This window comes from Heterocephalus glaber, unplaced genomic scaffold (genome assembly GCF_053883595.1).
Source record: "Heterocephalus glaber isolate CG9 unplaced genomic scaffold, H.glaber_assembly_v1.0 deba00001608, whole genome shotgun sequence".
Lineage (NCBI taxonomy): Eukaryota > Metazoa > Chordata > Mammalia > Rodentia > Bathyergidae > Heterocephalus > Heterocephalus glaber.
The window spans coordinates 34464192-34479749 of record NW_028258379.1 but is presented as its reverse complement, the minus strand read 5'-3'; the positions used below and the strand labels follow the sequence as shown (position 1 = coordinate 34479749).

At 39.6% G+C, this 15558-nt stretch overlaps 1 protein-coding gene across 2 annotated transcripts in view; it reads left to right on the top strand.

The window, feature by feature from the left end:
• The first annotated feature begins 51 nt into the window (after nt 1–51).
• The window catches only part of Atg2b (autophagy related 2B), an 81779-nt gene continuing 66272 nt past the window's right edge, over nt 52–15558 (top strand). For both annotated transcript variants that reach the window (XM_004836995.4, XM_004836993.4), the window contains exons 1-2: nt 52–560; nt 14944–15106. In XM_004836995.4, the coding sequence (XP_004837052.2) occupies nt 399–560; nt 14944–15106 (325 nt within the window). In that variant the 5' untranslated portion in view covers nt 52–398. The remainder of the gene's footprint in view (nt 561–14943; nt 15107–15558) is intronic.

Genomic DNA, 15558 nt, shown 5'->3' with positions numbered 1-15558 from the left:
CGGACCTGACGCAGGAAGTCTGGGTCTCGCGAACGCGCCGGGGGCGTCCCCACGGTCGGGAGCGCGCCTCGTAGATGACAACAAATTTGTCGCGCGGCGGCGTTGGAGGTTCTGCCACAGTCTCTGTCGCCTCCCCTCACGGTGTCTTGCACCCTCTCTCTGGGCCAACTAGGACCGCACATCTCCCTGGCAGAGGCGACGGCTGCTCCTCAGCGCCTGGTCCCCGCCGGGCCTAGCGCGGTCGGCGCGGCGCCGGCGATGGGGTCGCCCTGAGGGACGGCGGCGCTGTGCCGGCATGCTGGGGCCGCCCTGGGCTTAGACCCCGCCGCGGCCTGGGGACACTGGCCGGGACTCGAGGCCGGAGCCACCGCCCTCAGCCTCAGCAGCCAGCCGTCACCATGCCTTGGCCGTTCTCAGAGTCCATCAAGAAGAGGGCCTGTCGGTACCTCCTACAGAGGTACCTCGGCCACTTCCTGCAGGAGAAGCTGAGCCTGGAGCAGCTCAGCCTGGACCTGTATCAGGGCACCGGGTCCCTCGCCCAGGTCCCTCTGGACAAATGGGTAAGAGCTGCTGGCGTCCGGCCGGGCGGGATTCGCTCCCTTCCCGAGGGCGATCTGAAGGGCTGTCGCCGGGGTTGATGACGTTCGGCCCCCCCTTGGGAACTGTTTGGACCCAAGTGTAGCAGGGCTCGGGGATACGCGATAGTGTTGTTTGGTCTGTCTGCACACCTAGATCGCGTGTTCCAGAAACTTAACAGACGTGATGGAGTCTACACACATCAGTTATGGGAACAACTGAGTCAGTGCTTCGGGGTGTATGGAGGGGCTGAAAAGGGCCCAGGGAAGGAGGTGACCAGTCCTGCCCCTTGGGATACAGGGGTCACGGGGCGCCGAAGCAGACCCTATTGCATTGATTGGCATTCCGGAAAGGTTAAAGATGAAGAGGACCGCTGGGATGTCAAAATCTCCGGTTATTTATTTTGAGTCGGCAGCTTGCACACCCTGCTTTTGCTTGGTTTGTCTCAGTAGAACGATTGCCATCTGGAAGAAGGTTAGATGAAGGCCTCCTTTGCCGGTTTGCCTGGTTTGCCTGATTATATGTTTACAAGGCCTGTTTGTGCTTCCCAGCCTGTGAATGGTTGTGTGGTCTTAGCAGTGCTGGGAGGCTAGTTATGTCTTTTTGCTTCACGTGGTATCGTAAAAGCAAGTGTTGCAAAAGCTCTGAAGCTGCGATTTTCAGAAGCTTTAAAAGCCTGTTTTCTACATGTCACCCAGAGGCAGTGAGTTGACTCAGGGTCTTACAGGTATTTCACGCATATTTCACTTCACCTCATAGGGCTGTATTTGCATCTGTGGATTGAGCGTGTAGTATTTTACTTAGTCTATTCTGCTTTGTGTTTGACAAGAATGGAATGACAGCCTCTCCACCTCTTTCACAATAGAAAAGCTTAAATTGTGGTAGCAACTTGTTATGACTCTTACATTTGTTTGTGTGAAGGAACATGTATAAATGTATAATGTATCAGTAAGTAGATGACTTAAACTAGGGAGAATACACAGGAACGTTTAAAGAGCCCTAGTTTGAGGAGCCAATCCCACATCATGGTAGTCCAGGTTGCTACGATTAGCCAGATGATAGTGGACGTAGTAATCCATTTGAGTTCAATAGACATTCATGGTGTACACACTGTATGTCATGTACTGTGTTAAGGTATTGTGTAAGTGTGATTCTTTACAGAAAATAGGGATTCTGATAGATATTTTTGAATTCAACAACCTAGGATTCTGTGCCTTTGGTACAGTGATGAATAGATGATCTTGAAGATGAAGGTTGGACTTTTTTTTTTGTTGTTGTGCTGATGCTCGAAGTAGGGTCTTGCAGGTGTTAGGCAAGCAAGCACTGTACCACTGAGCTATGTACCCAGCCCTGGACATTTATGAAATATCTTTAATGAGTTCACATTAATCTTAAAGGTAGGCATTTTTGTTTAATGGTGGAGTTAAATAATTTGACCCAAGTCACATAGCTGGTGAGTAATTACAGTGAGAACTCAAATCTATTTAATTCTTAAACCTATGCTTTCCTCATAACATTCTCCATTAGCTTTCTCATTGTACCTGATATCCACAGTTTAAAAGTTGAGAGATTTAATTTAGCTCACGGTTTCAGGAAATAAGGTACCTGGTCAGTAGGCTCCAAGGCAAAAACTTATGGTGGAAGGGGTTGGTGGAGTGAAGCTAAGCAGAGCTGGGGAACAGTGCCAGAAAAAAACAGGTGAGGGAGCATATATAGTACCCAAGACCACACTTCCACGACCCACTCCACACTCCCAACAGCAAACTTTACTAACTTTACATTTCTTAATCCAATGAAGTTAACGCATCAGAGTTGACAGTCACACATGCCATAGTTTAAGATGAAGAGGAAGGCAGTTAATGTGTCTAAAGCATTAATTTATGTTGGGCATTGTTCTAGGGGTGTGTGTGTGTGGGTGTGTGTGTGTGTGTGTGTGTGGTTTTATTTGATCCTTGTGGGAAATCAGAAGTGTTTGTTGTTTTTTTTTTTGTTGTTGTTTTTTGAGACAGTGTCTCACTATGTAGTTTAGTCTGGCCTTGAACTGACTATATAGCTCAGACTGGCCTCCAATTCACTGCAATCTTCCAGCCTCCAGAGTATTGGGATTATAGGTGTGGACTGCCACACCCAGCTCCAGAAGTGGTGATATTTGAATTTTATAATTTGACTTTAGAGTCATTGACAAAATAATTTATGATTACACTTAGTCTGAGGATTGTTTTACTCTCCATGAAAGAATGGGTTTTGACAACTAAAATGATAATGTCAAAGCAGTAAATATTTTCTATTGCTATTTTTAAATTTTAGTGTGTTGTGTTAAGGGTTAAGATAAATCTGGATGTGATATCTAGATATTAACTGTTCAAAGTTAGGGTTCCAAATTAATTTGCTCTTAACAGTAGTTGATTCCAATCACTTTTATAACTGAAAAAAAATACAAAGATTCAAAGTTTTGTTTTTTTTGGTACCAGGGATTGAACTTGGGACCTTGTACTTGTGAGGCAGGCAGCCAGAACCACTGAGCTAAATCCCCGGCCCAAAATGTTGCTGTACTTGTTTTTTTTGTACAGGGGATCCAACTCAGGACTTTTCGCTTGCGAGGCTGGCGGGAGAACCACTGAGCTAAATCCCAGCCCTCAAAGTTTTGTTTTGTTTTGAAACAGGGTCTCACTATGTAGTCCAGGCTGGCTTTTAACTCAGTGGTGATCCTCCTGCCTCAGCCTCCAGAGTGCTGGGATTACAGGCATGCACCACCTTGCCAGGCAGGTGGTAGGCTAAGTAATCTGGTGGAAGAAATTTCAAGGCAGTCTGATGTTCAGGCTGTAGGATCAACACTGCTTGTAACTTTTAGCTGGGTTTGTACTGAAAATCAGGAGCAAAAAGCCCATTTTAAAAGTTTCATTTTCCTCAAAAAGGAAGAGTCAGCAGAGTTGGAGCAGAAAAGAACTTGGTTGCGAAAAAGATTAGCATTAAAAAGAAGCCAAGTACTTTGGATAAGGAGAATTGGAAAAATGTCCTGAACATGTTAGAATTCAACAAAGCCTCACCCATTGAAGGCTTACAATTGTAAAAGTGGAAGACTTTGCGTTGAGAAGAGAGCTCCAGGGAACTGTGCTCAAGAACAGCCTCCTTTCATAGTGTTCAGTCATCCTGGTAAAGACACTGAGGGGTGTGCAGCTGAGAGTCAAGGAGGTCTGTCTACTGCTCAAGTTGGCACCAGAACTTGCTAGCATCTACATGGTGCTAGCTTTGGAGAGAGGCAGAATGCAGGGGTTGTGTGGTCATGGAGGCTTCTACCAAGATTTCAGATGAAGGCCTGGGAGCCCAGGCATTGTAGCCCCCGAGAGGGCAGGGTATGAAGCCGAAAGTATAGTGGAGACCCCAGAAAGTTGAAGAAGCCAAGAATATGGAACATCTCATGAAAGCCACAAGAGTGAGCAGAGCCAGCCCAAGAGAGAATCCATGAGAGCTGGACCCAACTGCACTGCCATGGGACAGGGCCAGCCAAACCATTTGGAACTCACATCCCGGGGCACTGAACATGGAGCTACAGGCTTTAATGTTTGCCCTTCTGGATTTTGGTCCTGCTTTGGTTCCATTCCTTTCTATCTCCCTGTTCCTACTTTTTGGAATGGGAAAGTTTACCCTGTGCCATTGTATGTTGGCAGTGTTTATCATTAGTTTTGATTTTTACAGGGGCTCACAGCTAAGAGTCTCATAGCTTTGAGTCTCAGAGGAGACTTGGGAGTTAGACTTTTCCACAATGCTGGAACTGTTAGGGCGTGGCAACTCTTACAGATGGACTAACTGCCTTTTGCATAAAGAGGTTTGCATGAATCTTTTGGGGGCCAGAGGTGGAATGTCATGATTTATATCTGGATGTCCCCACAAAGCCTCAATCATGCACTCAGAAGTGGAGCTTTTGGAAGGTAAGTGGGTTATGGTGGCTTAGAGCCGATTGCTGTTAGGACATAGGGTCTAGGCTGAAGGGGCAGGTCAATGAGCGTGTGGCTAGAAAGGCTTATTTTCCTCCCCACCTCTTCTCTTCCTGTTCTGCTTTGCCACCAGATAAGAGCACATTTTTATCTGTGATGCCTCTCTGCCATGCCAGCCTGCCTTGGAGCCAGTGGATCATGGACTGAAATCTCTGCAAACTGTGTGTCAAAATAAACCTCTCCTTTAAGTTGCAAGTGTCGAGTATTGTATCTCAGTGATGAGGAAAGCATCTAAGACAGTGCTGTAATAAAACTTTCTGATTACATGTAGAAATTTAAATTAGCCACAAATGTGGGACAGAAAATTTGGTGCATATGGAGAAGAGAATTCTACCAAATTCAGTTTCTTAGATGGTTCTCTTTTTTTTTTTTTTTTTGGAGAGAAGTTCTTTCTATTAGTTTACGCTGGCCTTGAACTCTCTATATAGCACTGGCTGTCCTTGAACTCAAGGCATTCCTCCTGCATCACCCTCCTAAGTGCTGGGATTAGAGGTATGCACCATCACACCCAGCTGCTGTATACTTTAAAACACTTTCATCTATTTTAATTGTTCATTTAAATTATAAAATGAATATATGCTTTGTCTTAGTTACTTTTCTTGTTGCTGAGACAAGATACCCACAAGTTAAGGAAGGAAAGATTTTGTTTTTGGTACTGGGGATCGAACTCGGGACCTTGCGCTTGTGTGGCAGTTGCCGGAACCACTGAGCTAAATCCCCAGCCTGGAAGGAAAGATTTATTCAGCTCAGTTTGTAGAGGTTTCAGTCCATAAATTGGCTGGCTCCAAGGTAGGGAGGCACATGGCAGGCAGACTGGTATCATAGAGGAGAAACAGTTCATGGCAGGCAGAAGGTGGCAAAGCAAGCAAACAAAGGGCCTCAGCAGCTTCTTTCTGCCCCTTTTGTACTCTATCAAGGCTACTGGGATTTGGGCGGTGCCAAACCAATCAGTGGACTGGTTTAGTAATCACATACCCTTAATCCCAGCCTCACACACTCTGGATTTAGCCACCTCTGAAAAAGCTCCACCTATGACCACATGAGGCTTTGAGGGGACATCTAGACACAAACCATAACATGCTCTGTTTTAGTTACTTTTCTTGTTGCTGAGACAAAATACCCAACACCCAAAGTTAAAGGGGGAAAGGTTTATTTGGCTCACAGTCTGTAGAGGCCTCAGTCCATAGTTGGCTGCTTCCAAGGCAGGGAGGCATGGCAGACAGAACTGCAGAGGAGAAACAGTTCATGGAGGCAGAACTGAATCTCCTTGGAAAGAAGAAGAGGCTCGGGATTGACAAATGATGGGGAACAGAAAGGAACTGGGTACTTTTCGCACAATCTGCAGTCACGTACAGAACATGATCAAGGGTGTTACGCTGGGCTTCCATTACAAGATGAGGGCTGTGCATGCTTAGTTCCCTGATCAATTGCCACATCTGTAAAATCTGTGCAAAACCACATAATTCAGAGGGCTATTGTAAAGATTTAACGCAATAACAGGTATAAAATAGTGCAGTGTGGTATCCTGTATATAATAGGTGCTAATTAAATGTGAATTGACCCAACTAGCTCTTGCAAATTTTTATGCTGTATTTTATCTCTGTCTGATGCCTTGGTTTAAACTAGTAAGGATTTTTTTTTTCTAGTTAATAGTACGGAATTATGTGTTAAAAAGAATATATAATGTAACGTTAGCTTTTCCTCATATTGCCAAGCACACCTTGATTTCCTGATAGAGCCCATCACTGAACTACTAGGTAGGCACTGTGGAAGCTAAAGAACAATAGCATTTAAAAAGTGTTCATCTGGTACATGGAACTATATTGGAAACTTTACATGTATCGTCTCATCTGTGGTCACACTACCCCATGAAATAGTTACTATTCCAGTTTTATGGATGAGGAAGTGGGGACCCAAAAGTTACGAGCTTATGCAAATCCACCAGCTAATTACATGTCAGAACTAGGACCATTCCATTAGTGCCGAACATGTGCTACATTTTAAAGGTGGTCTTCAAACATGTTTTCTCAATTAAAAACATTTTAAACCTCTGTATTTCTTTTACATTTTTAAAGTGAATTAATTTTTTCATTATAGTGTAAGTGGTTGTAGAGGATAATGTGTGTTGTAAATATTGATATAAAAATACAGTTTTAAAATTTTTTGCCAGCTATTCTTCAAAGGACTCACATCTTGAATATATAAATAACTCAAAAAATTAGACCACCCAAAATAAAAGACCCAGTCAAAAATGGGCAAGGGAAATGAACAGACACTTCTCAGAAGAAGCACAAATGGCCACTACACATATGAAAAATTGTACAACATCTGTGACCATTAGAGACTTACAAATTAAAACAACACTAAAAAGTGAAATAAATAGGACACACATGTGTAAATACCAATAGTCTTTCTGGTGTGAGAAACTGAAAGTGTAAATGAGAATCAAAAATGTATAATAGATGTCATTTTCTAAGCTGTGCTTGATGCTATGGTATTGCTGACTATGTCTTTTGGGCTAAATGTTGTGATTGATCTAATTCGTTTTCCTTCCTGGTATAAGGAAAATAAAATAGCCAAACACAAGCTATATCTAGAAGACACCTCTGAAAAGCAATCATTCCACAAGGGTTCTAAACACAAGCAATAAAGATACCTATATTAAGCAATTTTGAAATATCAACCCAGGAATTAAACCAAAGACAGTACCAAAAACAAAAATGAGAAGACACTTAAACAACACACAAACACAGGCTTCCATGCCACAAAAAGGAAATTCTGGGGGAAATGAGGTGGAAAAGTCTGACAAGCAACCACTTGGACACCCTGAACTGATAGCACAGGAAGTAACAAAGCAGATGCATGAGGCTCTAGAAAAATTCAAAGCAGAAATAATCTCCCAGATAAATACAGACATGGTAAGTAGAATGAAAGACATGATTAGAAGCTCCAGAGCAGAAACTGATAAGAAAATAGATGAGATCAGAAACATGCTGGAAGCCATGAATGCCCAGCATAAGAAAGAAATGGAAAACATGAAACAGATTCAAACAGATATTCAAGAGATTAAAAACTCCATTGAAAGAATGCAGAGCAGACTAAGAGAATCTGAAGACAGAATATGAGATACAGAAGACAGGATTGCGGTTAAGGACCATGAAAACAGAGATTTCTTAAAGATAGTAAGGGACTATGAGAAATCAATCCAACAGCTGCTAAATGATGCAAAGAAGAATAACATAAGACTCATCGGAGTCCACGAGAAAACAGGAGAAAGTACAGTTGACATAAAAAAACTGTTCACAGAAGTAATAGTAGAAAACTTCCCAGACAGAGGTAGAGAATTGGACGTACAGATAAGTGAGGCATATAGAACTCCAACCAGCCATGACCAAAAAAAATCTACACCTAGACATATATAGTCAAGATCCCAGAAACCCAACAGAAGAACAAAATTCTACAGGCAGTTAGAGAAAAGAAACAAATCACCTACAAAGGAAAGCCAATCAGAATCATGGCAGATTTCTCAACACAAACCCTCAAATCAAGGAGAGCCTGGAGTGAAGTATTTCAAGCCCTAAAAGAAAATAACTTCCAACCTAGACTGTTGTATCTGGCAAAATTATCTTTCAAAATCGATGGGGAAATTAGATACTTCCATGACAAAGAACACCTGAGAAATTTCATGAACACCAAACCAGCCCTGCAAGCAATTCTAAACAATATCCTACAAAAAGACAATGAAGGTCACAACTACATGAGGCCCAGCAGAGAGAAGTCACCACACAAGGTAAGACACTAAAGCGAAAGGGGAGAAAATAAGAAATAAAAGAGCCAACAACAATAAAACATCATGGCAAGGATGAGTCAGTATCTCTCAATTATAACTATCAATGTTAATGGCCTCAATTCACCAATCAAAAGAAATAGACTGACAGAATGGATTAAGAAGCAAAACCCAGCAATATGCTGTATACAAGAAACACACCTAACTCAAAAGGAAACTCATAGACTGAAAGTAAAAGGATGGAAAACAGTTCTCCACGGGACAGGAACCCAGAAAAAAGCAGGCGTAGCAATCTTATTTGCAGACAAAGTAGATTTCAAACCAAAACTAATTAAGAGAGACAAAGATGGTCACTACATCCTTGTGAAAGGAACAATCCAAGAGGAAGAGATGACAATCTTAAATATATATACACCAAATATGAATGCCCCCAACTATACAAAACAAATATTAATGGACATGAGAAACCAAATAAGCACTAATACAATTGTAGTGGGGGACCTCAACACCCCTCTATCACAAATAGACAGATCAACTAGAAAAAAATTAACAATGAAATTCTAGAACTGAACCAAGCTATTGAACAAATGGACTTAATAGATGTTTACAGAGTGTTCCACCCCACAAAATCAGAATACACATTCTTTTCAGCTGCACATGGGTCATTCTCCAAAATAGATCACATGCTAGCTCATAGGACATATCTAAGTAAATGTAAAAGAATCGAAGTTATCCCCTGTATATTATCAGACCATAGTGCAATACAATTGGAGATCAATAACATAAACTGCAAAACTCCCACAAATACATGGAAATTTAACAACACCCTCCTGAACAACCAATGGTGACAGAGGAAATTAAAGAAGAAATTAGACAGTTTCTACAAGTAAATGATAATGCCAGTACAACATACAGGAATCTGTGGGACACAATGAAAGCAGTTCTACGTGGGAAATTCATAGCAATGAATGCCCATATTAGGACAACAGAGAGAAATCAGTTAAATAACCTAATGCAGAACCTCAAACTCCTAGAAAAAGAAGAACATAACAAACCCAAAGCTCATACAAGAAAGGAAATTATAAAGATCCGAGCAGAAATCAATGCAGTGGAGTTGAAGAGAACGATACAAAACATCAATGAATCAAAGAGTTGGTTTTTTTAAAGAATAAATAAAATCAATAAACCTTTAACCAACCTTATCAAAAAAAGGAAAGAAAAGGCTCAAATCCATGCAATTAAGAATGAAAAAGGTGAAGCCACAACAAATCCAGCAGAAATTCAGAGACTCATCAGTACCTACTTTGAGAACCTGTGCTCTAATAAAATGGAAAACACAGAAGAAATGGACAGATTCCTAGATACATACAAATTGCCAAAATTAAATGAAGAAGATACAGAAATTCTAAACACCCCAATAACAATGAATGAAATTGAAAATGTAATAAAAAACTTACCAACAAAGAAATGCCCAGGTCCTGATGGCTTCACTGCTGAATTCTACAAGACATTTAAAGAAGAACTACCACCATTACTCTTTAAACTCATCAAGGAAATTGAAAGGGAAGCAATACTTCCAAATTCATTCTTGGAAGCAAGTGTTACTTTGATTCCAAAACCAGGGAAAGACCCAACCCAAAAAGAGAACTACAGACCAATCTTCCTAATGAACATAGATGCAAAAATCCTCAACAAGATATTGGCAAACAGAATACAGAGTGTCATCAAGAAGATCATACACCCTGACGAAGTCAGATTTATCCCAAGGATGCAAGGATTGTTCAACATCCATAAATCAATAAATGTAATACACTATATTAACGGAGTCAAGGACAAAAACCACATGATCATCTCAATAGATGCAGAAAAAGCATTTGACAAAATCCAACACCCATTCATGATAAAAATGCTACAGAAAATTGGAATAGAAGGGCTTTATCTCAACCTGATTAAGACTATCTATGAAAAACCAACAGCCAACATCATACTAAATGGTCAAAAACTGAAAACTTTCATGCTAAAATCAGGAACAAGACAAGGATGCCCACTATCACCACTCCTGTTCAATATTGTTCTGGAAACATTAGCCATAGCAATTAGGAAAGAGAAAGAAATAAAAGGAATAAAGATAGGAAAGGAAGAAGTGAAACTTTCATTATTTGCTGATGATATGATACTTTACATAGAAGATCCAAAAACCTCAGTCAAAAGTCTACTAGACCTTGGGCCGGGGATTTAGCTCAGTGGTTCTGCCGCCTGCCTCGCAAGCGCAAGGACCCGAGTTCGATCCCTGGTACCAAAAAAAAAAAAAAAAAAAAGTCTACTAGACCTAATTGACAGATTCAGTAGAGTAGCTGGACACAAGGTCAACACTCAAAAAACAATAGCCTTCTCATATGCAAATAGCAGACCCATGGAGAGAGAAATTTGGGAAATAATTCCTTTTACAATAGCATATCTAGGAATCAACCTAACAAAGGAAGCAAAAGACCTCTACCCTGAAAACTACAGCTCTCTGAAAAAGGAGATCAAAGAGGATATAAGAAAATAGAAAGATATCCCTTGTTCCTGGGTAGGAAGAACCAATATAGTGAAAATGGCCATACTTCCAAAACTACTATATAGATTCAATGCAATGCTGATTGAAATTCCAACAGTATACTTCACAGAACTGGAGAAAACAATCCAAAAATTCATTTGGAAGCAGAAGAAACGTAGAATAGCAAAAGTAATTCTAGGCAACAGAGACATGGCTGGGGCATCACAATCCCCAACTTGAAACTATACTACAAAGCTACTGTGATAAAAACAGCATGGTACTGGCAAAGAAACAGACCCGAAGATCAGTGGAATAGATTAGAAGATGCAGAAACAACTCCAGACATACTCAGCCACTTCATCTTTGACAAAGGAGCCAACCACCCTCATTGGAGGAAAGATAGCCTATTTAATAAATGGTGTTGGAAAAACTGGATTTCAACCTGCCAAAGATTAAAACTAGACCCATACCTATCACTGCACACTACGCACACTAAACTAAGGTTGAAGTGGATTAAAGATCTAAATATTAAGCCAGAAACACTAAACTTGCTGGAAGATAAGTTAGGTAGAACTCTTGATGACATTGGCATAGGAAAAGACTTTGTGAACAAATCTCCGATAGCATGGGAGCTAGCACAAAGAATCAACAACTGGGATCTCATCTTATTAAAAAGCTTCTGCACTGCAAGAGAAACTGCCAACAGAGCTAAGAGAGAACCTACAATGTGGGAAGAAATATTTAGCAGCTGCACCGCAGGCAAAGGTCTACTAGAATATGCAAAGAACTGAAAAAAATCAGACCCCCCCCCCAAATTCAAAGACCCAATTCAAAAATGGGCATCCAAAATGAACAGACATTTCTCAGACAAAGAAGTAAACACAGCAATTAAATATATGAAAAAATGCTCAACATCACTGGTCATTTGAGAGATGCAGATGAAAACAACACAGATTCCACCTCACTCCAGAAAGAATGGCTGCTATCAAGAAATCAACAAATAACAAATGCTGGTGGGGGTGTGGAGAGAAAGGAACCCTTCTCCATTGTTGGTGGGAGTGTAGACTGGTGCAACCACTGTGGAAATCAGTATGGAGATACCTCAAAGAACTAGGACTAGAGGTCCCATTTGACCCAGCTATTCCCCTACTGGGAATCTTCCCCACAGAATTAAAAGAATTAAATCACAGCGATATATGTGCACCCATGTTTATAGCAGCACAGTTTGTAATAGTTAAAGCTTGGAAACAGCCCAAGTGCCCATCAACTGGAAACTGGATAAAGAGGATGTGGTTTTTCTATAAAATGGAGTACTACTCAGCCATAAAGAACGAGAAAGTAGAGACATTTATAGATAAATGGATGCATATTGAGGCCATACTTTTAAGTCAAATAAATAGGACACACGTGTAAATACCGAATAGTTTCTCTAGTGTGAGAAATTGAAAGTGTAAATAAGGATGAAAATGATTAAAGTGAATAATTGATAATTTGAAATAAAAGGTTCAAGGGTTAGGGGATGGTGGGAGGAGAAGGGGAAGGGGAAAAAGGGAAAGGAAAAATTATGAGAAAGAAAAAAAATGGAATCAAACTCTAAATAGGGAAGGGTGGAGGGGTTAAAGGGTGCACAGGTAATGGGAGAAAAAATAAAAACTAAGATACATCATGTTCTGGTACAAACACCCAATGATAAATGTAAATGTATTTTATACCTAAAATTTACCAATAAATATATATATAAATAAATTTTAAAAATTTATAATAGATAATGTGAGATGGGAAGAAAAGGTCCAAAGGAGAAGGGAAAGAGGGAGGGGGTGGGGAAAGGAAAAAATATGAGAAAAGGAAAAAAACGGAAACAACGTCTTTGTAAGTAAGGAGGGGTGGAGGGCTTGAATGGGGAAAAAAATAACCAAGATATCTCATGTAAAGGTACAGATTCCCAATGATGAATGTCATCATAATTGTACACCTACAATGTACCAATGAACTTAATGATTTTGTCTTACACTGGGAAGAATGGCAATCTTAAAGAAGTCAAATAATACCGGCATGGTTGTGATGAAGAAGGAACCCCTTTACATCGTTGGTGGGAATGTAAACTAGTACAAACCATTATGGAAATCTGTATGGAGATTTCTCAAAAAACTAAAACTAGAAATTTCAAAAAAAAAAATTCATTTGATCCAGCTATTTTCCATCTAAGTATCTTCCCCAAAGAGCTAAGGACATCATATTACAATGATACATGAATAACCATGTTTATAGCAGCATAATTCATTAAATTATAGCAACATAATTCACTAAATCCTGGAAGAGCCTATATGTCCATCAGCAGATAAATGAATAAAGAAAATGTGGGATCTGTACATAATGAAATACTATGTGGCTATAAAGAAAGATAAATTTGAGGCTTTTGTAGGAAAATGGATACACTTGAAAAATATAATGTTAAGTGAAATAAACACACAAGCTTAAATAACATATGGTATCTGCCTTTTGAGTAAAACAAAGTAAACAGAGCAAGATAAAAGATTAATAGAAGGAAATGGAGATCTCTTGCAAATGGGAAGGAGTCTAAGAGACTAGGGGTGAGGGAGGGGGGAGGGGAGGAAGAGGTAAAAAGATTTAATATGTGTCATGTACATGTACCAAATACCCATAATGAATGTAAACAAACATCATAAACATGAACCAAAAATGATAATAATAATAATAATAATAATGAAAGTTGGGAAAAGGGATTTAGAGATGGAGGGAGGGTGGTAGATGGGGAGGAGAAGGGAAATAAAATCAAGATGTGTTATGTACATGTACATACTCCTCAGATGAATGTAAACTTCACATATTGCTAACATGTACCAGTAAAATAAAGTTTAAAAAAGGAATATATAAAAAATACTGTTTTCATCCAGTATGATCTCAGTTTCTACCATTATTCATTTAAAAATACCAAAGTTCTTCATTAGTAGTTGAAGTTTAGCATTATGTCTTTTTCCATTATTTTGTGTGTAAATCCATCTTCATAATTCTGCAATCTGCACATCTTATGTTTAAGACTTATTGATCATGTTATCATTTCTCTACAATAAAACATGTATGTAAATTGAAATTGGTCATATTTTAAAATTTCCTATTAACATTAGACTTTTTGTGCATTAGGTGAATATTTTCTAGCAATTCTTTTAATGATTTCTTTACCTTTTTTCTTTTAATTAGTGGTTGTTCTAGTGTTTACCATATTCATCTTACCAGAACCACCTTCCCATAATCATTAGAATTTAAGTGTTATGATTTTGCTTCTGGATTGTATTGTTATTACAATTATGGTTAAGTGTACAGTTGGTCAGAGCAGTGTAAATATATTACACATTTTAAAGTTAAATATGAAAACTTAGTGGGAATAAACTTCTTAATAATACAGGTGAGTTTCTCCTCCTCCTTCCTAGTTGGTTCATGAATCTGTAGATGAATATACTTATAGCTAGAATTCAATAGGGCCCAACATAAATTTTATTCTGAAATTTTAAAAAAATATATGCTTGGTAAATACTGGCGTCCTAAATAAGCAAATGAAAATTGAAGGATTTTTGTAGTAGCAATATCATCTAGTTTTTAAAATTTCTTTGAATGTCATTTCAAAAAAATAAAAGATGTACTGCTGGCCCTACCTGGAGGATTTTGTACTTTAGATAGTACATAGGGAGGATTTAAGAGAAAGGGCCTTTTTTTTTGTAGTATGGGGGATCAAACTTAGGACCTTGTGCTTGTGAGGCAGGCACAGTGCCACTGAGCTAAGTACCTGGCCCATCTAGACTAAATTCTATCTCATGTTCAAAGAACGCAGTTGATTTCCTCTGTTAAACAACTAGTCACACTTCAGCTAAATGTGTCTCATGCTCTACTGTATTGTAAGCTTTTATCTTGTCTCTACTTTCCTTATCTCCAGTGCTTCAATCATGTGTTGTCATAATTCACATCTTTGACCAGTTAACAGTTTTGTGTTGTTTGTGTGATTTCAAAGTGAACTTGGTTTTTCTCTTCAGTGTCTCAATGAAATCCTGGAGTCTGCAGATGCACCTTTAGAAGTCACTGAAGGCTTCATTCAGTCAATTTCTCTGTCAGTTCCATGGGGCTCCTTGCTACAAGATAATTGTGCATTGGAAGTGAAAGGGTTAGAAATGGTCTTTCGACCTAGACCTCGCCTAGGTAGGTGTGTTAATGTTTCTGTTTTATTTGCTTCTGTTTTTACCCTTTAGAAATTGAGAAAGTAACTTAACTGCATTAAATTCAGCATTTATTACTTTGAATTGTATTTGTGTATGCAAGATGTACGTGATTGTATCTTTAGAGTTGTGTCTTTCTCTATTTACTCACAGGAACTTTAGTATATGGATACTTTGGTTTATGTAATTATTTGTTGCCCAAAAAGGGCCTTTTTTTCCCTGGGTGCTGGGGTTGAAGCCAAGGCTTTATGCTTGCTAGGCAGCCATTCTACCACTGAGCTACATCCCAGCCCCTTTTAAATTTTATTTTTATTTATTTATTTATTTGGTACTGGTCATCAAACTCAGGTCCTTGCGCTTGTGGAGCAGGTGGTGGAACCACTGAGCTAAATCCCCGGCCCCCTTAAATTTTATTTTGAGACAAGTTCTTGCTAA